Here is a 25,763-nt window from a genome sequence, read left to right as displayed (position 1 = left end):
TTTTTTATGTTTACATATATATATTTTTATGTTTACATATATTTTTTAATGTATACATATATACACACATGATAAGACATTCTATTTATATATATTATATTTTCTCAAATATATATCTTCCAATTGAGGCTTGATGAGTCCTTGAATTCCTGATCATAAATCTTTAATAATTTTGTCACCATGAGTATAAAAATTTAATTATAAATCACGTGATTGCCTTATTATAAATGCCTATAAAAACCCAGTATGGCTAACAATTCTTCACTAAGTACTTTACTCTTTTATAGGATTGACCCCAATAACATAACCATCATATTGGTTTATCTACGTGAAACTGAAAATCAAACAACAGATACATAAGATATGTGTCATTGTTGAAAGAGGCTCAATGAGTTGAATGACCTTTGGGGTCTTAACTTGACATACCTGCGTTTGTAAACATTCCAGGTAAGCTTTACGTCATTTACTCGAAATATCATCAAGGCCACTTCAATTTTTTTGTCACACGTTCATCATTTACCATCTCATTTATTTATACCAGGCTACTTTGGCAACAGTCGCGTGAGCTACGGAGTCTTACCTGTGTTTGGTACCCTGGAAGTTGTGAATAGTCAACACCGGCCCGGCGTGGCTTTCCAGGGGCACAAAGCCGAGCAACAGGCACGTCCACAGCGGCAGAAGCAGCGTGCACATGGCGGTGCTCCAGAGTCACAGGAACAAGGTGCGTTAACACACTGAAACCTCTTTGAAGTATTCCCCGTATTTCAAAGATTTGGCTTCTTAGATTGCTCGTGTTTTAATAAGATGGAGCAGCAGGAATCACTTGGGCTTTCACGTTTAGAAAGTCTGATTAAAGAGAGAGCAGATGAGGAGGATGAGGAGGGAGGAGGAGGAAGGCTTCCCAGTAGTACATCCTTCAACAACACTGGCGTCATAGTAGTACACATTTGAATTGCACGGAAAGGTTCATAACTCATTACCTGCCATTAGGCGTCCAAACCATTTGACCATGGAGGGTTGGCAGCAAATGCTCGCCAGTCCTGCTTCACATGGCTTGGACACAGTGGTGGTCCGTGTATTTTCTAGCGACGCCTTCAATCCAACCCTCAGAAACAATTTTATGGCTATAAAACCTCTACTGCAGCTACAGCTGTGACACATAAAATAATCAGTGATAACATCATACAATTAAAATATTATTTAGGATTATAGCCATATTTTACTCACCAAAAATATTTTTTTTAACTGTACAAAATATCTATCCTATCCTCAATGATGGCCCGCCACTGCTTGGACATCTACTGGTGGAAAAGTAAATTCCCAGTTTTATGATCATTATCAGCCTTTCCAGTAAAAAATGGATTGGATGTTTATCGGCAGCAAAGGCATTTTATGTTCCTGATTGTGTTTAAGGCCTCGGTGTGACTGATGTGTCACCAATAGTTTGTCTTTGGGCCTTTAAATGTTACACCGCCAAGGTGAAAATGGAGCAATAAAAAAAAATGGTCATAAAAGGCAGCCAGCTGCAGTTAACTTACGAGGATGGCAAAAAGCATTCACGTGTTAAGTCAATTTTCTGCACTAAATTTCCCAAGGAGGATGAGAACAAAACCAGGTGACAAGCTCGGCGAGTCAAGCACATTGAAAAGAATGTGCTGGACTCGGAGATATTTCCGGCTTTTAATTAAAGCGCTGAGCGGTGGGTGTGTCTAGGACTCAGCACTTTCTAGTACTATATTAGTCTACTAAGCTCACATTTACACATTCAGGCTGAACATGTGCCCCAAAAGCCATTGGACACACAATGACTCAATTTGTAGGATGCTGGATAACAAACAGCTGTCAGTCTGGAGTGCATTTTATAGTAGTGTCTACTAGTTGGTAATATCAGGCTGTATATTTAATCACCTTTTATGGAGAAGGGAAAATAAGCACTCAAACTTATTTTCATTCTTTATCTTGATCGTTTATTCAATTGTAAGATTTCTCTTTCCTTTAATTCTATGGTGACTCCCAAATAGCTTGGTTAAATCAAGTTGTCCTGGTTTAGCATTTAGATATTTAGCTCTATACTATATTTTTGGTGGAAAAAAACATTTTTTTGTAAAATCAGTATAATACAATCTCACACGTGTGGCATTATAGAAAAGATTTAATACTAATGGGATCACTACACCTAGAGTAGCTGCTAACTTGCCAGTTGCCACCGAGTGTCACTGTTTGTCAAAGAACGACCAAACATTTTGAGGGTTATTTTAAATTCTTAATCACTCAAATCCATGAATCTGAATTATTATCTGTATTTTGACTCTGGCTTTTACCTGTTCGTCACAAGTTAGAAAACAGAGAGAAAGCCCTGTTGAAAAAGAAATACCACTTTGCCAATGTACATACAGATTTATTTTGCAGAAAGGTTTTTCCATCCAAACAAACACAAGTTAAATAATTCATGGGTTCAATAGTGGAAGATATACTGTGTGTGTATCATGCAGTCTTAACAATATACTTCATGGCAGGTGCACGTTTAACTGGATTGTCAGTTAAGTCATTGGAGTCTGTATAGAGTTTTTATCCATCTAAATGTATTTGTTTTGAACTCATTCACTGCAATTGACCATGTTACTGACAACCCTATTTCAAATGGATTGGACGTTTATTTCCGTCAATGCCAGGCAAGCAGCAGGATTTGATTCACAATTTTAAAAATATTTATATATACATACATATACATACACACATAAACGGGAGCCTGATCACGTTCCCGAGTGGTGGTTTTTGGAGGCCGACCTTCAGATGGTTAATTCCCTGTTCTCTTTAGGTTCCTCCTTGCAATTCAAGAGCCGAGATGAGGTCCTGCAATGGTGCCGTGTCCTCGGCATCCAGCAGCCCGTGCTGCCGGCAGAAGAGCGTCAGGTGCGTGAAGAGCGTGTTGAGGTGCGGGTGCAAGCCCAGCGCTTGCGTTTGCCGGAAGTGACACCAGTAGATGTGGGCCAGAGTTCTGAATAGCAACAAAAACACTTTCTGCACCAGGAAAATGAAGCCCGTGGGGAACACTGATCCTGGAATGAAAAGGTAAGTCATGTCTCCATTCCATAGAATTCCAAGTACGTTTCAAAGAGGATTTTTGGGTTTTTTTACCTGCTTTAGTTGGGAATACATCTTCATCTGTGAGTAAGTCCTGAATGTAAGACATGGCATAGTCAAAGTAGAGAGGAGCGGAGCACTTTAGCTTCCTGCCATGGTCGTCAGTCCAAACATAAACTCTAAATAGCAACAGGTAGAAGGATGTGATTACTTATTGTAAATACTGTCAACAGTTGTCTATATAAAAACTATGAAGAAGTGCATTGAAATTAGTTAAAAGTGGACCCGACACCCTTAACCTTTTGTCATTTGAGCAGGTTTGCTTTGAAATTTTATGGAAATTTCCCAATTCCCATTTTTAGGACCCCCGCGAAAATGAGATAGTTAATCTCAAAGGGATATCCTTAATGAAATTCAAATACATACATTTTCAAACTATTTCAGTTGGTCGATTTTTGCTTGCGTAAGTAAATGGTCAAATTATGTTTAGTTTGTGGCTGACTAGATTGAATTGGGAAAGAGGTCATTGGAATGGACATCTATTATAAGTATAAGCCTTCATAGAGCAAGTGATTGTTTTTGGTCATTTCAAAAAAAGACATACAATGGTAACTCAACAAACCAAATTCATTCAAGTGGTTTTGTAAGTAAAAGCATGTAAACGACACACAATTGCAATCCAATCACATCAAAGACAATTGTTAACCTGATCACACCAAGACAGACAGTCATCACAAAACAGTGTGAAGAAAATGTAAATTTGACTAAAGGTCATCTTCAAAACCTGCCCGACGACTTCACCGTCTTTCTTCCTTTTATGCGGCAGTGGCATAGCACATCAAACACACACTCTCAAAGTTTCATTGCACAAAATAACGACAGCATCCATAACCCTATTATCTGACGGCTCCAATTTCACGGCGCACTGTGCCATTAACTCACGTGTCGCCCGGTCCACAGGCGGTAGGGCAGGTACTGGGGGTGCAGAACTCGGACAGCGCGCTGGAGAACAGGTTTATGTGCTTGAAAAACCACACAGCTGCGGGGTGAGGGCACAATGAAGCGGCACATCCTCTTTAGCCGGCATGTCGGCTTAAGTGAAGAGTTAGTATACTCACTGTTTGTGGCCAACCATTCGGTTCTGTCCACGCCGGGTGGGAGTGACGTGAGCGCGCACATGTCCATGTTGTTAATGTGCTGGCAGGTGTACTCTTGCTGGAGGTACGGACGCACTTGCAAGATGTTGTTGTTGATTCCCCTTTTAAAGACATGCAGAGAACATCATATGTATCTGCAGAATTGAAATGGGGTGTCAAACATGGCAGCCTGGTGGGCCAGTGATTAGTATGCTTCTGAGATGGGGGGTTCAATCCCTCGTGTGTGGAGTTTATATGTTCTCCCCATATATATTTGCATGGATTTTGTCCGGGTGCTCCGGTTTCATCCTAAAACATGCATGGTAGGGTGGTTCAAGACTTTAAATCTTTAAATTGTGCCCTGTGATTGGCTGGCTGGAAATCAATTGAGTGTGTCCTCATAGTTGGCTGACATGTGCTCCAGCACCCCTGTGATCTTGGTGAGGATAAGCAGAATGGAAAATGAATTCCTTGAAGGATCTATTGAGGGGATTTTCTTTTTTTTCTAAATTTATGACTACAATCACTGATAATGTTGTGGTACACTCATTTTCTAACATCATGGGTTCAGTTCCCACTTAGTTATGGCGTTTAACTGCACTTCACAGTGTGAATGCTAGTCTTTCATTGCGGGATTTAGCATTTGATAAAGAAGTCATTTGAATTTTCAGCTTGGTCATGAAGAAAATGAAAGTTGGATTTGGAAACGCACAGCTGCCGTCTGCTTTTAGACAACAGCTGGGTGTTTGCTTGCAGTGACCTCGCCTGCTTGCTATCAGTTGTGTTTGGGGCCCTCAGAAGAAGCCGAATCGTCCAATGAAGAGTTCATTGAGGTTGTTGAAGCTTTGACAAATGTAGTACATTTCCATTTGGGCTCAATAAAATTGAACTATCTCATGGCCCTCCATTAAAAACTGGATGTCCAAATCAGTTCTACCAAGATAACTGACTGTGAATGCTCACAATTGACAACACTAGATGTCCACTCCATTTTAACTAATTATCTACGAGTTAACTTTCATGTTATCTGGAAAAAAATAGAAATACTGCAATGTAAACAAAGGACACAGAAGGAAACAGCACGTCAAACTAAAAGACAACGCGCTGTTTGATTTGGATCTAGCAGACGTAACAATGTCGATTGACGGAATTGTTGGGATTCTTTACCTTAGTTATGTCCCATTTTTTGCGCTTAGGCAGTGTTTGCTCGAGGTTCAATCTTGAATTCTTAAATTTCCAATTTTGTGAATGACAGTTATTTCGATTTGGATGGGAAAACTGCATTTTTTTTTTTTTAGAAAAGCATTAGGCACCCTTATGACATTGCCTTGATTGCCTATTGTGGGTTTCGGACAGCATGCTATACTACTTAGATTACCCTTTTTCCAGACCAAGTTTTTGGGTTAAGTTTCAGTAAATGAGTTCATAAATACAATCCAGTCTGCAATGGAGTTGGACAATTGTTCCAACTTTGCGATGCACATTCAAATCACTTTGGCTGAGGATCGTTAAGCACATGATTGTCCACTTTAGCCAGGAATCTATCGTGTATACTGCTGCAAACCTTTTATCAGGACAGGTGGGACCTGTATTGCGATTGTCAGTGCAGCCCAAACTGGTCACAGGACAATTACTAGGCCCAATTTGACAAACTATTCCAACTCCCATTCATATTTATGAGCACTTTAGAGTCTTGAGTCAACAATGCGAGTATTAGGAATAGGGGAGGAAATCTGAGTACCCACAGAAGACAAAAATGGGGAGAACAAACTTTGCGGAAGAGAATGGAAACCAGAACTGCAATGCAGATGTGCTCACCACAAGTTGCCGTACTGGTCTATTTTGGTACCCCTCAGTGGAAATACAGCCCCCCCTAAAAAAAAAGCCCCAAAAAAACGTGCTGCTCTATAGAAGGAAATGGAGTGAACATCCTGTCCTGCCTCAACTTCTTGACTTGGGAACCCCTTAAAGGCCTCAGTCAGGACTTATTATTGGGATCCACTTTGGAACACACAATGGACCCGCAGCTAGTGTGTTTGTGCATAAACACACTACAGGTGACGTGTGTTTACTTTTGCCTGCTCTCCTGTCGCCCGGGTGGAATCAACACCCGTGTATTCAAAAGAGCAAACATTTGCACAGTAACTTCAGCTCCCTGTTTTCGCTTTGCCCGACTCCTCTGCCGTAGGAATCCACTGATGCCATCGCACAAATATGCGACTTACACCAACTCTTAGCCGAAGAACATTCTTCCCGTTTTTTTTTCTTGGAAGGATTCGATGACAAAAAGGAGAAAATGTAAAAGCGCTACTTACAGTTTGTCATTGCAGACGTCGGGAGGAGCCTTGCCATCTGACTTGGTGGCGGTGGGGTAACTATGGCAACCCCCCATGGCGGAGAGCTAAGAGCAGTAGAGCCAGCCCCTCTTTGCCATCCCAAGCACGCTAAGAATACACATGTATTTTTACACACGACATATGGCAACACAACTTATGGATCCACACAGCTGGAAAACGCACCGCTCTCCCTTTTTTTGACAGGTTTGTTGGCCTAGGGAGGTAAAAAAAAAAAGAGAGAGAGAGAAAAAGAATGGAAAAAGTAGTCCCAGGAGTTGAAGATCGTTTCCAGCTGTCCCACTGCACTCGTGTGTTTGTGTGAGAGTTGTGCGTGTCTTCTTTGTCTGGAGTCCCACGCCCCACAAGCGCCGCCTCCACAATCCCGAGCGGACAGGCAGGTTTCTCCAACACTACTAGTTGAAATACTCAATGCAACTCCACCCCTTTCTCTAACGCACTTTCAGCTGTGTGTCTGTGTGCGTCTGCGTGTGTTTGCGTGTGCTTGTGTCTTTGTTTGTCTTTGTGTGTTTTTGTGTGCCTGCGTGTGTTTGTGTGTGCCTGTGTGTTGTGTGTCTTTGTTTTTTTTTGTGCCTGTGTGTGTGTTTGTGTTTTTGTGTGCCTGTGTGTTTGTGTGCGCCTGTGTGTTGTGTGTCTTTCCGTGTTTTTTTGTGCCTGTGTGTGTGTTTTGTGTGCCTGTGTGTGTTTGTGTGTGCCTGTGTTGTGTCTTTCTGTGTTTTTTTTGTGCCTGTGTGTGTGTGTGTGCGCATCTGTGTTTGGGGTTTGTGTGTGTGTGTCTTGTGTGTTTGTCTTATTTGTGTGTGTGTTTGTGTGGATTTGTTTTCGTGTTTGTGTGTCTTGTGTGTTTGTCGTGTTTGTGTGTGGAGCACATGCACATGACGAGTAGAGGCGACTGAAAAAAGGAAACAAGAGTTTTTGTAACTTAACAGGGATGACTCCCATTCAAAATGGATTGGATATATACATAGAAGTTCCATCAATTGTCACTGTCTGTCTGCCCTATCTAGGACTAAAAATAACTACCTGCCCATCTAACTAGTACTTGGCAGTATGTAAACTACTCTCAATATAATAGATGTAGTATTTGAGCCTGCTGTCATAATACATTTCACAAACGGACACTTTCTTTTAACATATTTATTCAATTTATGGATGAATGTACGACCTAAAGTAACAGACAACATTGCTTCCAAAAAAAATATCAGTTTGCGTGACAAAAAACCCAAACGTATTTTACAACAAAGCTATACTTTCTAACGCACACATATATATATTACACTAACACACATTTACATCTAGGCAGCAATGTCCTTGTCCCCGAACCCTGACTTCTTCTGTAGACTTCACAAAATGTAAACAAAGCCATAACGTCACATTCATTATGAAAAACAACACAGCACTGCTTTGGATTTGAATGGCCACCAAAACAAGAGCCTAGAACTATTCAAGGGGGAAGACTTGAGGAGAAAGCAAAACATTGTCAAATTATATTTCCCTTACATCATGTTCACCATTCCACATTCCAGACTTAATCTCCAGAACTGTAAGGCAGACACTTGTACACTAGCCCAATGTGCTGCCTGCAAATGAGTCTACAGATAGGCAAATATGTAACCAAAGTCACCAGCAGAAAGATACAAATGCCACTGAGAGTAAACCACCCAACCCCCCATTACTATATAACCAAATATGCAAGTTAGTAACTCTACCATTGGCGGTTATAGACGTCAAATCAAATTAAAACTGGGAGAACTAGCAGTAAATAAATTGTTATTTAGCACTTTACACGTGAAGCGATTATTCTTTTATATCTTAAGTTGAATAAACAGTTGAGGATTTTACACTCCTATCCTAATTAAATGCTTGACACTAGCTTTTTGTCTGAGTAGGAACAATAGAATGATTGCCCAATGCGCTAAAAAAAAATATTACGTCAACGATATGGAAGACTACTACTACTCATACACTCCTGGAACTTCTGCTGGCATACCAAACATTATTATTGCCTCATTTCACACACATACTGCACACCCGTTCTACTTTCCAGTCTTTTGTTCCAAAAATAGATATGATTGTATGCGTGTATACATATATTATATAGTAATTGTATACATTTATATTGTGTTATCACCAAATAGCCACAAGGAGGGAACAGGAATGGGGGTACGTGCACATCCATGTGTCTTTTGTAGCTTTAATTTTTTTCATGTTTTGTGCCAATATCCTTTTTTTTATGTACATCAGGCAGACCTTTGACATGGATATATAATTAGATCTGTCAGAGAAGTGACGCACTTGACACTCCCGTGTCTGATACGCCCGATTGGGCATGAGTAAAGTATTTTAAATATTTGCCCACGAGTATGAAAAAAAACCATGTGAGCGTTTCCAATCTCCTTGACATCCTAATACTAAATGCATTAGTACACACAATAGCTACTAGTAGTTCCAATTTTAAATCATTCTGCCATTGACAGCGATAGACATCCATCCATTATTTGGGTTGGAGGTCTATCACCATCAATGGTGGCCAATGAGGATCGCCAATGATAATAATGGTGATGTGGTTAAGCTGGTCCGTTGGCTGAGGGTTGCTTCTCTCTGTAAAAAACAAAAGAGAATAGATAGTCATAAGATGCTGGCATCGACCGTATAACCCAGGGGTGGGCAAACTACGGCCAGCGGGCCACATATGGCTTTTTAATCCGAATTTTTATTAATACATTCCTTTTTACTTTACTTTATACTTTATACTTTTTACTTTAATGATGAGTGATGAGGATGTTAATATTTGAGTCCTTTTTTTCAGTTTGTTTCATATGTACTGTTAACGGATGCACTTTTTTATATGTATCGTATCTTGTGCTGACCCATTCCATCTGTCAAATTTTCAAAGTCAATGTGGCCCCCAGGCCGAAAAGTTTGACCACCCCTGGTATAACCAGACGCAGTTAAATATGGATACTTTTTATACTTTCAAAGCCTGCATTGAAAGAGTATGTTTAAGAAAAGTAGTTAGGTAAACAAAAACTACCAGACTTGTGTACTTACGGTGTAACAGTAGCAGACTGTGGGGTTGGACTGGTCTTATCTGGACTGGGACAATCTCCGTGTTCCGCCTCATTTCCTTTGTCGTCTGCTGCCGTCTTCTCTGTGCGACTTCAAAAAGGGACAGAAAAACAGTGTATTTAGTTAAGAGTTGGCAAATGAAAAGTAGATCGTGTTAGCAGGAATAGAAAGAAAAAACTAAAACAGTTGTTGCATATTCTGGTTAAAATCTCACCAAGCTATCCGAGTATTTGTTCAAAGCATGCAATGGGGCAAAATAGGGAACATCCCCAAGTGAATGTTTAATAGAAAATGATGCACTGTCATTATTACAAACATCTGTGCCACATGTGGTTGCCGCGGACACGCCTTTTGCTATTTATGGGTGTGTTGATGCCGGACTGGATATAGGAACTAGCTTAACAAATGAGTTAGTGATGTATTAGTCTTGATAACATCCTTGTTGAAGGCCACAAGCAAATTGCATGTCCTTTTATTTTTGTAAACGACATTCGCCTTTGTCACCCATACTTGAGGAGACTTGATTGCACTGTTCCACATACACGGCACAGGATCAGTAGTCGATATAGGGCAGTATTTGGATATATGATACGGAGCGGGGGACAATGATTCAACCCCTTCAGGGATGGTGGTCATCAATGTGTAGGGTAACATTGTTTGAACTTATTCACTGTCATATTTTATGGTTTGTGAGGTGTTCAAGCAAAACTTTCTTCCCATACCTGCTGAACACGGTGCGTTCATTTTTGGCGTCTATGGTGAGTCGGATAGTTTCCTTGCCGTCACCCATGTTGTTGGTCTCCGTTGTCGCCGTGGGGGCGGAGGCAGAGCCCATCTTGCTTTCCTCTTCATCGGTGTCGGAACTGCCGGAGGAAGAGCTGTCCGAAGCCACCAGGGGGGCTTTCCTTGTTCTGCATACGCTCCACACGCAGGCTGCTGACGTTGGAGACGAGATAACTGCATTGATTTAACAGGGAGGGATTCCGTTGGGTTTTATTGTCATGTTTAAATCCTCTTACGGTTCTGCCTTGGCTTTGTGCTAAGGTCCGAGTCCATGGTGGGGCTGCATCGGGGACCGGTTTCAGAACTGGGAAAATATAGCATTTCACAAACATGAGAAAGCACCTTTGACTGTGACTTTCTGGCATACGTCCGAGAGGTCACATTCCTTGCATTCCTAGCTCTAAATTTCATTTCAGACAGGATCCAAACAATTCAGGGCGTTGACTATGTAGTAGGAGACCATTTATTGTTGGGTGCCATACACACCTGTAGCCAAAATTGAAGATGCAGACTCCATTAACTGCCACCATTGATGGCAATTCATTTAAATTGAGAAGGTCTGGCAACGATCAAATTTTCTCTAATGATTGTTGTGGATGAAATGACTCTGCGTGGGCCCCGTAGAACCAAGCAGTAAAATCCCTGTGTGTGTTTGGCGGTTTTTCTTTTGGAATGTCACCCTGACCTTGCTGTACCGCTGGTAAATGCCTCTAACTGCACGTTGCTAAAGTTTGCCACTGAAGTTAGGGGTTTGCCTCTCCGTTTTGTGGCCAACGAGAGGAAGCAAAAGCCCGCTGGTGTCTGGGGACATTTGGAATTCCCACTTGAATACGGGAGATCATTTTGCAGGCTCACCAGCAGAAAGCTTGGAAGTCTGTAAACTTGGCCCAGCCCTTTTCATCCGTCTGGGCGCCAACGGCCGGCTGGGGATCGTCCCAGGCCGTGAAGCCGACGCCTGCCGAGGGAGCTTTAGAGTTGACCTCGTCAAAGTCTGCAATCCAGCCCGAGTCTGTGGAACAATGTGAAAGAGGCAATTACTCAAAGCCTGTCATGAGAAAGCCAAACAATGGTATGTTGATGATGATGATATATATGCTCCATCTCACTCTTTGTGGCCTCTGCCTGGCTAGAGAAAGGGTCCATGTCCTCTTTTAGCTCCTCATCCGAGTCCGAGCCTGGCGCTTTGTCAGAAGACCTTGACCTCTCCCCCGTTTTAGCCGGGGCTTGTCCTTGGGCTGCCTGCGACCCACCAAACCTTTCTCGGGTCCATCAGACGAATGTCACTACACTAGGACATTGTAGAGGGGACGGCGTTTTCAAACCTGTTCCTCGACTTGGCTTGTGTTGCATAGTTGATCTCTTTTTCCTCCCAGATGTCCTCTTCGTCGTCATCGAAGGCTTGAATCCTCTCCTTGGTGCAAGCGTCAAACGAAGCCATATTGGCCTGGAAACGTGAGTAGAAATAGCAATTCTATCGCTTGAACCACAAATTTGGGGAATTTTAATAAACTCACGCTGTCCTGGCCCACGTCAATGTTGATATTGATCTCAGCAATTCGATTAAATGTTGCCCTGCGACAAGAGAAACATTGGTTTTGTTAAACTAGGCCATAGATGTGAAGAAATCAAAACTAAAAAAGGACAAGACTTATGCGCACCCAATGCCATCGTCGTGATCTGTAAACTCGTCGTCGTTGAAACCGAACTGATCCACAAAATTTGCAGTCATTTGCTGAATTTGGTAGTCGGAAAAAGCCTGAAGTATAAATAATTTGTCAACACGACATTCAAGCAAAAAGGGATTTTAAATTTCTGGTGTGAGGTGAAACCTGCTGAAGTGTGAGTTCTTTGGGGAAAGGGCTCTCCATTTCATCTTCCGAGGAAGGCCGTGGATTACCGCTGCCGACCTAAAACACAAGATTGAGAGTTTGCGGGCCAAAAATCCATCTTGTATTCCTTGTGTTCAGGTTTACCAGATCTATGGTGTTTCTTCTGTTGGTTTCTGAAAGGATCTGACAAACAAAAGTCTCCCAGCGCCCTCTGCAGTCATCTGGTAGTGCTACCACAACAAAAAGTCAATCAAAATATTGACCGAAGCCCGTATACAGTATACACATTCTAAACAAACTATGTTTTTACCTGATTCCTATTTTTTTTAAACAAATGAAGGCGGAAGAATGTCAAGTTTGGACAACTGATATACAGTATTCCCCGTGTTTTGCGGTTCTTGCAGAACATCATGGAAAAATGGGGGAATACTGTATAATGTAGCCAAAAGATCATACCAAGACTGAATACCATTTTGCAATAATTAGTGTTAACACGTACCGCTGATAAGATTACTAATCTGGGGATGAACTGGGCCTTTTTCCAGATTGTGCACAATTGTGTTGGCGATTCTGGTCAGATGCCCCATGTAGCCTCTCCTCATTCCACCTTCTGATCTAAAATGGACCATTTTAGATCATTAGATCCATAGTCCTACAAACTCAAGCGTCGAAACACTTACTGGGTTTTGTCATTCTCTTCCCAAGCCAGAAGAATCCGCTGAACCAGATGGCAATGTTGAAACAACTTCCAAAAGTAATAATAATCGAGCCATGAGTGGTCAGAAAAATGCAACGGGAACAAATCGGCCATCAAAATACTCACGTGAGTCACCAACAAATTATGTGCAGAATTATCTGGCGGGACTGTGACCTCTGCCGAAGCCTGCGACGTACCCTGAGAAGAATGGACGTTGTCCTGGGAGACGACGTCCGTTTGTAGTTTCATTTCGTGGGCGCAGGGCCGCAAAATAGCTGCCACGCAAAGCTCCACTTGGAGATGCAGGAAGTTATTCCATGTGTACTTAAAAAAAGAGTTCTGAAAATGCAAGAGGGTCATTTTTTTTGCTATCTCAGCACTTGGAAAAGCGTGGGCTCATCTCACCAAAAGCAAGTCCATTGTATTGAGTCGACAGAGCTCCTGGGCAATAACCGCGTGGCTGGCGGAGCTGGTGTAAAGAAGGGAGGCCACCAGTCTAGATACGTGGAGCCGTGTACTGCCCAAAGGTTCCTCCAGCAACCCCAAAGTCGTCAGCATAGGATTTCGCTGCAGGAGATCAAGAAATCAAAAAGGTATTGTTAAATCTTCTGGGATTGTCGAAAAAAAATGTCCATTAAGAAGCTTGTTTTTATGTCTCTTGTTTACTTACTCTAGGGGGCTCCAGAAGAAGCTGGTGGAAGTGAAGCAAATGTGGCTGAATAGCCAACAGAATGCTGCTGTTGACAGTGTAACTTCTTTCAAAGCCTTGCGCGTCCATTACGCCATCCACACTGCAGGTACCAAAACCCAAATCACAAGTGTTCAGGCAATTTCATGCTGATGCAAATGTTCATAGAGCCACTTTTTAAGAAAAGGTACTCACACAGGTCTCCTAATTTCTAACAATGTGAGCAGAACTTGAATTCCATTGACAATGCAGCTTTCAGTTCTTTCTCCTGAAAACATGTTCTGCAGCAGCTGCTCTACACACTCCTGCCTGGAGAATTGAAAATGCAACTTTTTGTATGAATACCAAAAGATCAGGGTTATGTCCACGTGACTTACGATTCCAGCACGGTCAGCAAAGGGTCAGTCTGGGACATCTCCTGAAGCTGATTGGCCTGGTCTCTGCTTAAACGAATGATGTCGCACAAAGTCTGAGATGCGTTGGACTGCCTCTTGACAGAAAAACAAACAAAAAAAAACATGTAAACTTTCAAATTTGCAACTCCGTTTATTTCAATGTTTCAACAAGGTCATTTTAGAATATGCAGGTACCTCTTCATCCATTTCCGGATGAATGATTTGTACAAGTCTCTGCGCCAGCTTTTCTTCATTCAGCCACTGTAAATTATAAAAGCAATATATTCTAGCAGATTTTTTTTTATTTTTATGTTAAGTAGGTATTTAGTCATCTAATACGGTTAGAGTTTCCAGTCGAAGAGGGGGCGGTTCCACGCAGCTAATGAGTCGTAGCAGGACATCCATCATAGCTGATGTGTCGATGTGCTTGAGAACCAGTGTAAGGAATTCCTCCTTCCTCCGCAGGAATCGAATCACCTTAATAGGATGGAAACACTGTCACAACCAGATACAAATGTATGGCACTCGGGTGGAAACTGAAAACGGAACCTGTTCAGTCTTGCGAGCAATAAGGTTCCCAACGGTTTTGCTGAAGAAAGATGACAGAAGTGGATTGAGGGGGGATGGCTGTTCCAGGAAGGTATACAGACTTTCCAGTAGAGGCTCTTCATTGCCCAGCTTGTCGTTGATCACTCCCACGTCGCTTGTCAACAACTCGCAAGCTATATTTGAATATCTGTGGATCATTACAATGCACATATTTTTAACTAGCTCTACATTGTCTTGTGTGTCTTGCTACTGCAACCAAAAAAAATCCCCAAAACGGGATGAAATACAGTTCTAATCTAATATAAGCATTGTTTTGGGCTAATTTGGATATAGGGATGAAGTGAGCAACACCATAGCATGATGCAAAAGTGGCATCAAAAATTATTCGACAAACAATGACTACAACAAAACATGTTTGTTACTCAACCAGGAAAAGGTCCGCATCAATAAAAACTTGTAAAAGGCAGTTCTTTCAACTCAAGCAACTCTCAGAACACCTACTTAAATCGTTTGGTCTCTTCGATACCAGATGGAGGATCTGTGGTAATTTTGCGTACCAGCTCTTGCATACAATTGTCCTGACATAGGAACAAGAGGAGTCTAGAAAAGTCAGAATAAAATGGAAAAAGTCAGCTAACTCCCGCGAGATGCCAAGAGTAGAGATGAAGTCAAAAATCACCTCTTGTTCTGAGCTTTGCACTCCTGCAGCAAGTCATCCTCGTCCATGAGCTCAGCGAGCGTGACATCCTCTTTGTCCAATAAAGCCTCCAAGTGAGACGCTGTGTGGAGGTCAATCTTCCAAAACATGACTGATGTCAGTGATGGCCTCTGCACCTAGCTATTTGAAGAAAGAAAAAAAAAGAGTAACATTGTGATATTTGTTATAAAAAAAACACAATGCAAGATCTTCAACTACCTGGAAATTGCACCAAAGCTTAACCTTAAGTGAGTACATGTAACTTTCCATTAACGTCTTGGTTATTTGTTCCTGCCAGTCAAAATGAATTGGATGTCTGTCGCTGTCAATTACATGAAATAAATTAGACTAAAAGACTGAAAAGTTTAGAGTTCCTTGGTCCATTATTTCTGTTTTAAGAGCATTTATTTTAACATTGAATCAATGCATACATTTATTCTAATAATGTAAAATATATATTTTTTTAAATGACCAAAAAAGTGTTAAAGATCTCTGAATAGCTGTCCACTGTAGTGACCAATGTTAAGGTAAAATACATGTACATTTAGTACTATATTGCCTTTTTTTTTGCATTATTTGCAAGTTATGGTTTTATTTCTCATGCGCCTGTGGGTAGTTGTTTAACATGTGTTTTTTTTAATTTATAGTTTCATGATGTGCATTGACAAAGGATAACATTTTTTTTAGTTTAAAAGTATACAATATGTTAAGCAAAAATCTGTTAGTGCGACTCATATTGTGGAGCGTCTCAAGAGTGGAATCATTACATGGAACGCCATCATGACGCATCTCAATTAACTTATTAAAGCAAAGCACGTCGCTTTGCAATTTCTGTCGTTTTCAAGCACATCAAGTCGGCTTCTTAATTGCGTCTGCAGCATCTTCTCCAAATGTTTGACATATTGAGATGGCGAGGCCACCTCAACGCAGTGCTAAATGCCGCGCTAGCTCGATGACACTTCAATTGCACCTCCAATTTGGCTCGCCCTTTTCCTAATTCCAAATCTGTGACCGTGACAAGCAAGCCTTACCTCTGAGTGTTTGTCCAAGCACGGGTGGTCATCTGATCCATTGCGGGCGTCTTCTCTCGGAATGATGGCGTTTGTTAGCTACAGGCTAGCAATGCCCTCCCCTCCCATCAGCATCCACGCATCCACCCGCCGGTGTTGTCCGTCTGATGCCGGTCAAATTTAACTCGTAGCGGCGAGCGACGACGACTGATGGTGTGTCGTCGATCAAAAATGGCCGAGAAGATAAAACGCAGTCGATCTGCTCGGCTGTCTGTCAAGTTGCGTTATCATCAACCTGATGACATTTTGATTAGAGGAAGGAAGAAAATCCGCCAAGGCTTGTTTGCATCTCGTCAATTGGATTTAAAAACAACAACAACAACAGCAATCCAATCACGTCACATTTCACATGCGGGTCAAGAAAAATGAATCAAAAGACTCTACCCGAAGTGTTTGAACATTCCAAATTCATTTTTTATTCCTGTTTGTGCACATGGATTTGGGGAGTGTCTTTCAATTTGGGCAATTTCAGAGTTGAGGGACCTGCGCAGTTTTGGCATGGTTATAATCACCAATTTGGGGTATCGTGCTGAGTATCATAATAGGCTGAAGAGTTTGAATATGCAACATGGGAGCCTGTCAAATTGTTATTAGGCATGATGCATACATAAAGGCATTTATCATGAGTCTATTCTAGCTAACAATGTGCATTAGTTGTGGGGCACCTGGATTTGGGCATTGATCTCAGAACTGTGAGGCAGGCATGCTTACCATTTTACACCATGCCGCCCATATAATATTGTGTACTTTCAGAGATGTCATCCCTGACTTTTCACCTCATTTTAATAAAAAAAAATGTATCATTTGCGTTGTGTACAAACGAGCAAGCAGACATGTCCCTGCCTGACCCCCGATGTGTATTTCAGTGTTCATACAAACACAATTAGGCTCTAGATCGGAGCGTCATAAAGAGCGTCATGCTACGTAAGGCTAATAATAAAAACTGATCTAGAGAAGTTCTAGAATTGAACTCCCCACCCCAGCGCCGGAAATGCGACCACTGTGGTACGGGGGCGTCAACGTCAGAGGGGGGACTTTATGTGCGAATCTGGCAACCCGGGACGATTCCAGCCGGCTTAGCTCGTGTGTTTCCTTCTTCACTTCGCCGAACGTCCGCTGTGGGTAGCCGCCGGCGCCGAAGCATCATGTCCAAAGTCGCGGACACTAAGCTCTACGACATTCTCGGCGTCTCCTCGTCGGCATCGGAAAATGAACTTAAAAAGGTTAGACATTTCAAAGTGGGCAAAATATCAATCGGCGATGTAGGTCACCCTATAGGCCTAGGAATTGATTAGCCAACCTAAGCTAGCTCGCTTGGTAGATCATAAACTAAACGAGGGAACTGGCTATAAAAGTACACGGTGATCCCGACGTTGACATCGCTACACTTTTGTTTGGGATTTACGTACAATCGGATATATTTGATAAATAAGCCCCCAATAGATCAACGGTGAAAGGCAATTCGGGTTCCCACGAGTGTCCTAGCTCGCCGGATATTAGACGATACATTTCAGGGAATAGTCGTCGCCATGTAGTCCTATAAATAATAATAAAAAAATCATATTAAATGGTCCGCCGCAATCGAGATCTTTTTGTTTCATATCGCGTTTTGTGAATCATCAGTAAGCATTTCAAGCCTCGAGTGTTTTAATATCGGGTAGACGTTTATGAACGATTGATTCATCTTTAGACAAACGATAACCTCATAGGATGCTAACATATTTTATAAAAGCCATAAAATATGAACATGCCTTTTAAAAAATAATGCAAGTTCTCTGGACGAATTTCAAATAGATATGTCACCAGTCAATAGCACTTGAATAATGATGCAGATTTAATCCTAACATTGCAGATGTCTAACAGTTCAATGAGTCACTTGTTGAAGCATCATTTTCTCTAAATATCGCGGTATCAAAAGAATGCTTTATATTTTCAATCCAAGCATATGAGATGAAATGTCAAGATGGTGGCACTTGTCAAAGACAGCGATGCTCCTGCTGGTGGCCTGATGTTTTTGACGGCTTTTTGATCCTAGAGCTTTTTTAGATAAACATAGCCGGAGCACCATCAGAGTCCTTGTTTGTGTTTTTAACCATTTATGTCTTACCCTCTATTTTACAGGCTTACCGCAAATTGGCTAAAGAGTACCATCCTGATAAGAACCCAGATGCTGGAGACAAGGTATGAGATTTTTATGGAAATTGTGAGACCCGTTTGATAGCAGAGAAAAGAACAGAAAACAATCATCACCTAAAAAAAAAACAATGTGGGAGGGGAAGGGTTTCAAGCTTCTTTGGTTCTCACTTATTACCTGGACATCCATTTTAATATGTAATATGTTTTTGTTATGTTGGTCATTTTCTGGAATCTGTTCTTCCACGATATACTGACCCACTAGGATCCAGACTCTTGCATAGTTTCATTTTTTTTGTAACTCATAAATACTGCAAGTCTGTGGAAATTTGACATTTGTCAGCCTATGGTAAACTGTTAGAGCGCCCTAACCCAGGAATAGGAAGTCAACTCCGAAACAAACAACATTACGAGTATTGCGACACACACTTATACAATGTTTAAGGAAAAGTTGATTTCATACCAAAGGTTAACAGTTTTTCCCCACTTCTCCATCTCCAATGAACTTCTTTCATTTTGTCATCAGTTCAAAGAGATCAGTTTTGCATACGAAGTGCTGACCAATCCGGAGAAGAAGGAGCTGTATGACCGCTATGGCGAACAGGGCCTGCGGGAAGGCGGAGGCGGCGGCCCCGGCATGGACGATATCTTCTCTCACATCTTCGGCGGGGGACTCTTCGGTTTCATGGGGGGCCAGGGTCGAGGACGCAACGGGGGACGCAGGCGAGGCGAGGACATGGTGCACCCTCTCAAGTAAGTCGCCTCAGAAATGGCCATCCCTTTTGACTGGAAATATCAGAGACTCACCCATGTCTCTTTTTCCCCCGCCAGAGTTTCTCTCGAAGATCTTTATAATGGTAAAACGACTAAACTACAGCTAAGTAAGAACGTGCTTTGCGCCACCTGCAACGGGTGAGTCTTCTCGGTTTATTTTGGACTGTGTCGTACGCGGACGCTAACTGACATTCTGCCATTTGCCATCCAGTCAGGGGGGCAAAGCGGGCGCCGTGCAAAAGTGTGTGGCATGTAGAGGACTGGGTATGCGGGTGGTGATCAGACAGCTGGCCCCTGGAATGGTCCAACAGGTGCAGTCGGTTTGCACGGACTGCAAAGGAGAAGGTAACGTGACTGGAAAGCATTGCCGCGATTGGACCGTCGGGACGCGGGATCAAGAACTAATCGCTCCTTGTTTGCGCAGGCGAGGTGATCAGTGAGAAGGATCGCTGTAAAAAGTGTGAAGGTCATAAAGTCAGTAAGGAAACAAAGTTGTTGGAGGTGCACGTGGACAAAGGCATGAAACACGGGCAGAAGATCACCTTCACCGGGGAAGCCGACCAGGCGCCGGGTGTGGAACCTGGAGATATTGTCCTGGTCCTACAGGAAAAAGAACATGACGTAGGAATTAAATTTCAAAAGACATATTCAAATGACATGTGAATGGAGTAGTGTGTCATGTTAACATTTTTTTTTCTTCCCTCCATCTCAGGATTTCCGCCGGGAAGGCAGCAACCTTCATATGGTGCAGCGCATTGGCCTGGTCGAGGCTCTTTGCGGCTTCCAGATAACCGTCACGCACCTGGATGGGCGGCAGCTGCTTGTCAAATACCCACCCGGCAAGGTCATAGAACCAGGTACGCATGCCCACTTATCCACACAGTACAATAATCTATCATATAGTGTAAAACACATGAGATTTGTAGTCAAAAAAAGTACCACATTTGGTCATTTCTGATCAAATTCCTCATCTGTCAGGATGCATCCGCATGGTCAAAGGCGAGGGAATGCCGCAGTACAGAAACCCTTTTGAGAAAGGCGACCTGTACATCAAATTTGACGTGCAGTTCCCCGAAAATAACTGGATAAGCCCCGACAAGCTAAACGTGAGTCCCGTCCGCCAGACGCAAGAAGAAAAGCGTGCCGTAGGTTGACGACTAAATGTGTTCCTCAGGAACTGGAGTGCCTGCTGCCCGGCCGCGCCGAGGAGCCTATCATTTCCGCCGATGCCGAGGAAGTGGACCTGACTGATTTCGACAGAAGCCAAGGCTCGGGTGGGGGCACCAGGAGAGAAGCCTACAACGACAGCTCCGACGAGGAGGGCGGCAGCGGCCATCATGGCCCGGGGGTGCAGTGCGCGCATCAATAGAAGGAGGAGACACTGAGGGTGCGTTCACATTTATTGTCTCTCCGGCACCGCCGAAACGAACCCTATTCATAATAGACAGCACACACACACACACAAACACACTCACACCCTCTTCACTTTTATGGTGCCCCTTAAGTGGTGCTGGAGTCGTGACGACGATCATTTTGTGTCGAAATGACGCTGGCGTTAAAAACAAACGCCTCAGGCCAAAACTTGACTCAGACACAGCAGTTGTTCTCACACGGGGAAAAAGGCAAAAATTGTCAACGTGTAATCTTCAACACAAGAGCATGCCGCTTAACTCGCTGATGACGTCGTACAAACTGTGTCCACACACACACATCACACAAAAAGACGTCGAGACGGAAGATTCCGCAACATGTTTAATTTTTTTTTTTTAAATCCCCAAATGGTCAGTCTCCAATGCTGTCGCCTGAGTGGAAAATAAAATCCTAAATTGAAGTATCTCTATGAAGTTTTATGTTAATGACGTGTTCTTGAGGCCACTCGACCTAATCTGTGAACTCTTACTGTGTTTAAAGCGGCGACCCAACATGTCGGAATTGCTGTTTGAATGTCCGGCTTTCGCTTTCGATGCCTTTTTTTCTTTAAGCCGTACGATGTGAGTGGACGCTGTCAAATGATTGAATGTTTGTCACCAAATCGCCAACCTGAGTTAACCGCATTAAATTCATCTCTGAAGTACAACAGACAATGTTAGAGAACGATCTGTTACCGCGGGATTTAAACCCCAACCCTTTATCCACGGGTTAAACTCCACCATGTATAGTGCGGATCTTTAAAATCAAAAAAACTACAGAGCTTAAACTTGTACATTTGTTCACAGACCACAAAGGGTTATCATTGGTTAAGTGATATTACTGTTACTGCTTATGTTTGTCCAGATAATGAAATTGTATAATAAACAAATTGCAAGTTCCCCCATTGCCATGCTTTTACCATTTTTGGAATTAGGTTTGGTTTTAGCTCCTTATTCATTGGATGCCATTTTCTTGCTCATCTCCATCTTCCCTTCTTCCACTCTGAAGATTGACTGGGATCAAAAGTTCTTTGAAACCTGCCGCGTTCCTTCACAGAAAAATATCAGAAAAGATCCCTCAATAGAAATGCACCTTTAATCTCCTCATTCAACCTACCTCTTTCTTCTGGACTGCATGATAAACGAACGTTCCCGTCGGAGCTGCTCCAGTTGCTCTTTGACCGATGTCTTGTCTTCCTGGAGGACAACGAATGAATGCGTTGATCGTCAACGTGCCGCCCACTACACGTCTTTCCCAACATGGGCAAATTTACATGCGCTCGATCTTTGCTGAGGCGTCTCATCCTGTCTCTGTGCTCTGGCCCGAATAAATCCTGGTCGGCCTTCTTGCTCCGGATGATGGACAGACGTTCTTGAACCTGAACGGAAAGAGACTGGTGTTGGCCTTCCGTAACCCACCCATCCTTCCTTCCTTCCTTTTTTACCCTGAGCTGTTGTCTCTCTCGATCCCAGCGCTGCCTTTTCTCCACCCGACGGTGAACGTCCACCAGCTTCCGCATGGTCTGCTCTCTCTCAATGGCAGACAGCGGTTCTCCGTACTCCGTGCCCGCCTTCTTCCCCTTTGCTCTGCAACGGGCCTTCAAGGAAGCAAAACAATAGCGAAAGAGAAGGGCTTTACGCTCCTACATAGAAGCTACTCAATTGAAATGATAGCTATACTTTTCGAGACATACTGTAGACACAGCAGGGGGTCCAAGGTCAGTCAGTGCATCCTGGTCACTTGTCTTTGTTTCCACAGAGTCAGCCAACGCTTGCTGTGGACATGCCAGGTCTGTGTGCAGGATGTTGGCTTTTTCAGCTTCCCCCTCCAAAAAGGAACAGACTTTGAACCAAGTAGCAGATATTTGCAGTCAATAGGTTATGGGATTTTTTTTGTTAAAGAAAAAGTCTAGCTATTCATGGTATGTTTTTTTTAGCCACACCTGGATCCCTCACCTTTGAGTCTTTGCCTTGAATTACGCTGATTTCGCCTGTTGGTATTTGGACATGAACCTCATTGGCCACCTCCCCCCTGTTGACCTCCAATTGGTTGCTCCAAGCAAGAGAGATCAGCGAGTCCTGTTCTTCCAACCCAGGCCTCTTCTTCTCGTCGTTCGCTTTGGCGACCTCTCCATCGACACCGCTCATTTCATCTGGAGCACACAAGTCCTCCGGATAGGGCAGACCCCCAAGTATCACACCACAGCCTGTAAAAAACACCCTCATCCAAAATCCTGCCAGTGCCACCAAGAACGGCTCGCATAGGGGTCACCTGCGCAGACATCCCGTTTGTCAGGAATATCTTCAGTTCGGACTCCTTGGAGCGTTGCGGCGGTCGAAGATTGACACAATCCGACGGCGAGATTCTCAACGAGTGCGTGTTGGGCACAAGTGGATTGCTGCGTGACCGGCGACTGGCTGCCGGAATCAGACTCTGAATTTGTAGAAGCGCCATCGAGATCGAGGACTCGGATCAGATGGGTGTTTAGCTTCAGTTTCTGCCATTTGGATTGGTATTCTTGTTTCAGCGCTGAGAGATGCTCCTCCTAAAACCGAGTTTGATTCCTCGGTCAAAATGCCGTCATCGGATGGGGCGACATTCTCGTTCCGTTACCTCGTCCAACAGGGCCGATAGAACGGAAGACCTTTCCCCGTCCTGGATTTCCAGGAGTTGCACCACAAGGGCCGAGGCGGCTCCTTCCAAATGGTCCTGCGACCACTCCGTCGAAGGTCCGTTCCGTTGATTCTCACACATTTGTCGCAGCTTCTTTATGCAACCTCATGGGGCCCAAAAAAAATGTTTCAAGCAAAATGAGGTGAAGAGAAGAATGAAATGAGCTTAATGGCTAGCCAAAGCCAAGTGATACGTAAGTTCGCAGATCACATCTTGTAAAACATGTACATTTGATGACTATTAACTGAAGGTATTTCGATTGAGAATACATTACTTGTTTTCGAAGTGTCTGCCGTTGTTTGTGTTTGTACTTCTTCCAGAGTGACTTCACGTAATAGACGTAGCAGTTGATTTCTCTCCTGTTGCTGAGTTAGCAACAATAATTGGAAGATTGCCTGCAAAGAATAACATTTTGGATGGTCTCAGGATTGGAGGACATTCAAATTTGAAGTCATCCACATTGTAAGTATCATTTTTCTGAGTAAGTTTTGCCGCCTTGAAACTATTTTAGATTTGAAAAAATATTAGGGATTACCTGCCGTGCTGATAGTGAGTCAAAATCTCCGACTTGTTCTTGTGCCTCGTCTTCGCCGTTTCGCAATGCGGCCGCCAACTCTTCTCGGCACGGACTCGGAACGTGCGGCCTTTCCACAAAAAAAAAAAAAACGGAAAAAAATTGGACGCCATTGTCACTGCCGTATTATAATTGTACTCTTAATCCCACCACGCGTCCCAGGATTGCCGAACTGCCAAATATGCATTGTAGACCGACGTTTCCCTTTCAGATGTGACCATTGCTGATTTAATGTGTAAACACGACAACCTCAGGTTCTTTCTGTCCAACCTGTGAAGCACAAAAAGTAAGCGTGAATCAAAAATAATCCTTCAGATAATTAATCGAGAGTTGCTGGTACCTCTCCACTAAAGCGGATAGATCTTCCATCTCTTGTTGACGACATACGTTGAATTTATACAAGAGGGAAACTGCACTGAAGCACTCCTTTCTGGATTCAGGTGAAGAGATATGGAAGACCAGAAAGTTTCTATGAATCAATGAGCTGCTTAAGACTGTTGAAATAGGAATTTTGGAATAATCCAGCCGTGACAGGCAAACCTGTATATGAAAAAAGCTCCCGGTAGGTCAGCCAAAGCGACCATGTCGTTAGACGCCAAAGCGTCCTCGGCGAGTTCCTCGAGCCAAAGTGTTTCACTGTGGCGTTGCGATGGCCTCAGAGTCTCCCAAACGTGTGCACCTACGACGCCATGGAGTCCAAATTTGGAAAAAACTACATCTTGAATTCTTATGTAGTGTTGTTGGACCATTTTTTCAAAATCCCAACACCAAATAAGGCAGTATTGGAAAAAGACGATTAAGGAAGGGATGGTTGTTACCGTGGTGATCCCGCAGCATGTCGACAAAGAGCAAACGAGCCACCGCCTCGTACTTGGCTTGGTTGAGGAGGAGCACGTCAGATGGGGTGACGTGGCCCCACGATTCAATTCGGATCCCTTGTCTCGGAACTGTCCCGGGACTGACCACTAGGTTTTGAACTCCTTCTGTCATCAGTCTGTGAGAGGTTTGGTCATTGTGGTCATTTATCATTTAAATTTTATTGAAAAATACAAGAGAAAATTTGGAAAATCCTAAATATAAAAAAGAACAAACCAAAAAATATATTGGAAAATAAATTGCGAAACAATTGAAAGAAAATCATTGAAAAATAATTTGTATTTCATTTAGAAAGTCCCAAAATGATGCTTATTTGTTTATCTTTACCTGATCCAGCTGTGTCTAGCCGCCTTCAGTAACCGGCGCTTTGTTACTTCTGCTTCTGTCTTTTTCTATTAGGTAGAGCCAAACGTGAACAGAAGTGCTACACAAGTACTATAATAAACAACATTTCTTAATATATATTATCAGTGTTCAGCTGAATACCTTTGCGCTTTGGTGAGAACACTTGCGTACGGAAGCTTTAGGGACGGCCGGGACGTCATTTTCCTGACATCCCACATTGAGCTGTTTGACTTCCCAGCAGACCTAAAGGCAAATTAGAATCAGGAACATGAGCAAGGAGCTAAAGTAGGCCTCAGCTCACACTGGTATGATTATGAAATGCATTTTGATTTGATTTACCTTTCCTTTTTCCTCCTTTATTTTCTTCATTTCTAGTATAAAATCTATAATTCGTTCACCAACACATGACCACTCATTGTCACCCCCCGGAAACTAAAGGGTACACAAAACATGGTCATCAGGAGAATTATGTTCTTATTTTGAGAGGACAATCAGAAAAAGTTAACTGGTGATAAAGGAAAATACAATTTTTGAACTATAATACAAAAATGTTACTATTACATTGACTTCATCCATTTTCGAGATATATTTTAACATTGTGTTTCTCCTCCTGCTTCTTTTCAGTGT

At 42.8% G+C, this 25,763-nt stretch overlaps 4 protein-coding genes and 1 long non-coding RNA gene across 9 annotated transcripts; 2 read left to right on the top strand and 3 right to left on the bottom strand.

Moving 5' to 3' along the window:
* Window positions 1–704: 704 nt before the first annotated feature.
* LOC144189300 (MOB kinase activator 2) lies at window positions 705–6,958 on the bottom strand. 3 transcript variants are annotated; one of them, XR_013324955.1, is made up of 6 exons: window positions 6,536–6,958; window positions 4,203–4,342; window positions 4,027–4,123; window positions 3,139–3,263; window positions 2,724–3,059; window positions 705–846 (listed from the first exon to the last, which is right to left on the bottom strand). XR_013324955.1 is itself a non-coding variant. In XM_077710749.1 (6 exons), exons 2-6 carry the CDS (start codon window positions 6,610–6,612, stop codon window positions 2,815–2,817), a joined length of 684 nt encoding a protein of 227 aa, XP_077566875.1. In that variant the 5' UTR covers window positions 6,613–6,664; window positions 6,740–6,958; the 3' UTR covers window positions 2,378–2,814. The 3 variants fall into 3 exon arrangements, 2 of the variants coding, with proteins under 2 accessions (XP_077566875.1, XP_077566874.1); XM_077710749.1 differs by lacking the exon at window positions 705–846 and having other exon boundaries at window positions 2,378–3,059; window positions 6,536–6,664; window positions 6,740–6,958; XM_077710748.1 differs by lacking the exon at window positions 705–846 and having other exon boundaries at window positions 2,378–3,059.
* A 1,251-nt stretch (window positions 6,959–8,209) lies between these two features.
* Window positions 8,210–16,738, bottom strand: ppp6r2b (protein phosphatase 6, regulatory subunit 2b). 2 transcript variants are annotated; one of them, XM_077744379.1, is made up of 24 exons: window positions 16,313–16,738; window positions 15,264–15,422; window positions 15,086–15,184; window positions 14,585–14,771; window positions 14,375–14,512; window positions 14,231–14,296; window positions 14,018–14,130; window positions 13,836–13,949; window positions 13,623–13,743; window positions 13,358–13,519; window positions 13,079–13,291; window positions 12,936–13,000; window positions 12,755–12,870; window positions 12,400–12,485; window positions 12,256–12,333; window positions 12,085–12,182; window positions 11,941–11,998; window positions 11,749–11,870; window positions 11,533–11,681; window positions 11,282–11,435; window positions 10,663–10,730; window positions 10,366–10,576; window positions 9,626–9,733; window positions 8,210–9,175 (listed from the first exon to the last, which is right to left on the bottom strand). In XM_077744379.1, exons 2-24 carry the CDS (start codon window positions 15,389–15,391, stop codon window positions 9,142–9,144), a joined length of 2,688 nt encoding a protein of 895 aa, XP_077600505.1. In that variant the 5' UTR covers window positions 15,392–15,422; window positions 16,313–16,738; the 3' UTR covers window positions 8,210–9,141. The 2 variants fall into 2 exon arrangements, with proteins under 2 accessions (XP_077600505.1, XP_077600496.1); XM_077744370.1 differs by having other exon boundaries at window positions 10,366–10,579; window positions 16,313–16,737.
* LOC144215504 (uncharacterized) lies at window positions 11,520–14,806 on the top strand. Its single transcript, XR_013330443.1, has 3 exons — window positions 11,520–13,545; window positions 13,628–13,749; window positions 14,501–14,806. It is a non-coding gene; the product is annotated as an uncharacterized LOC144215504 (long non-coding RNA).
* Window positions 16,739–17,254: 516 nt separating the features above from the next.
* Window positions 17,255–23,820, top strand: dnaja2b (DnaJ heat shock protein family (Hsp40) member A2b). Of its 2 annotated transcripts, XM_077744428.1 has the most exons (10): window positions 17,255–17,574; window positions 18,473–18,532; window positions 19,011–19,237; window positions 19,316–19,396; window positions 19,470–19,603; window positions 19,683–19,879; window positions 19,971–20,115; window positions 20,237–20,364; window positions 20,433–20,645; window positions 23,662–23,820. In XM_077744428.1, exons 1-9 carry the CDS (start codon window positions 17,497–17,499, stop codon window positions 20,625–20,627), a joined length of 1,245 nt encoding a protein of 414 aa, XP_077600554.1. In that variant the 5' UTR covers window positions 17,255–17,496; the 3' UTR covers window positions 20,628–20,645; window positions 23,662–23,820. The 2 variants fall into 2 exon arrangements, with proteins under 2 accessions (XP_077600554.1, XP_077600545.1); XM_077744419.1 differs by lacking the exon at window positions 23,662–23,820 and having other exon boundaries at window positions 17,256–17,574; window positions 20,433–21,567.
* LOC144209007 (uncharacterized) lies at window positions 21,623–22,362 on the bottom strand. Its single transcript, XM_077735153.1, has 4 exons — window positions 22,113–22,362; window positions 21,942–22,046; window positions 21,785–21,864; window positions 21,623–21,716 (listed from the first exon to the last, which is right to left on the bottom strand). Exons 1-4 carry the CDS (start codon window positions 22,185–22,187, stop codon window positions 21,623–21,625), a joined length of 354 nt encoding a protein of 117 aa, XP_077591279.1. The 5' UTR covers window positions 22,188–22,362.
* Window positions 23,821–25,763: the final 1,943 nt, after the last annotated feature.

This window comes from Stigmatopora nigra, chromosome 2, assembly GCF_051989575.1.
Source record: "Stigmatopora nigra isolate UIUO_SnigA chromosome 2, RoL_Snig_1.1, whole genome shotgun sequence".
Classification (NCBI taxonomy): domain Eukaryota; kingdom Metazoa; phylum Chordata; class Actinopteri; order Syngnathiformes; family Syngnathidae; genus Stigmatopora; species Stigmatopora nigra.
This window is presented reverse-complemented; position numbering and strand designations above follow the sequence as displayed.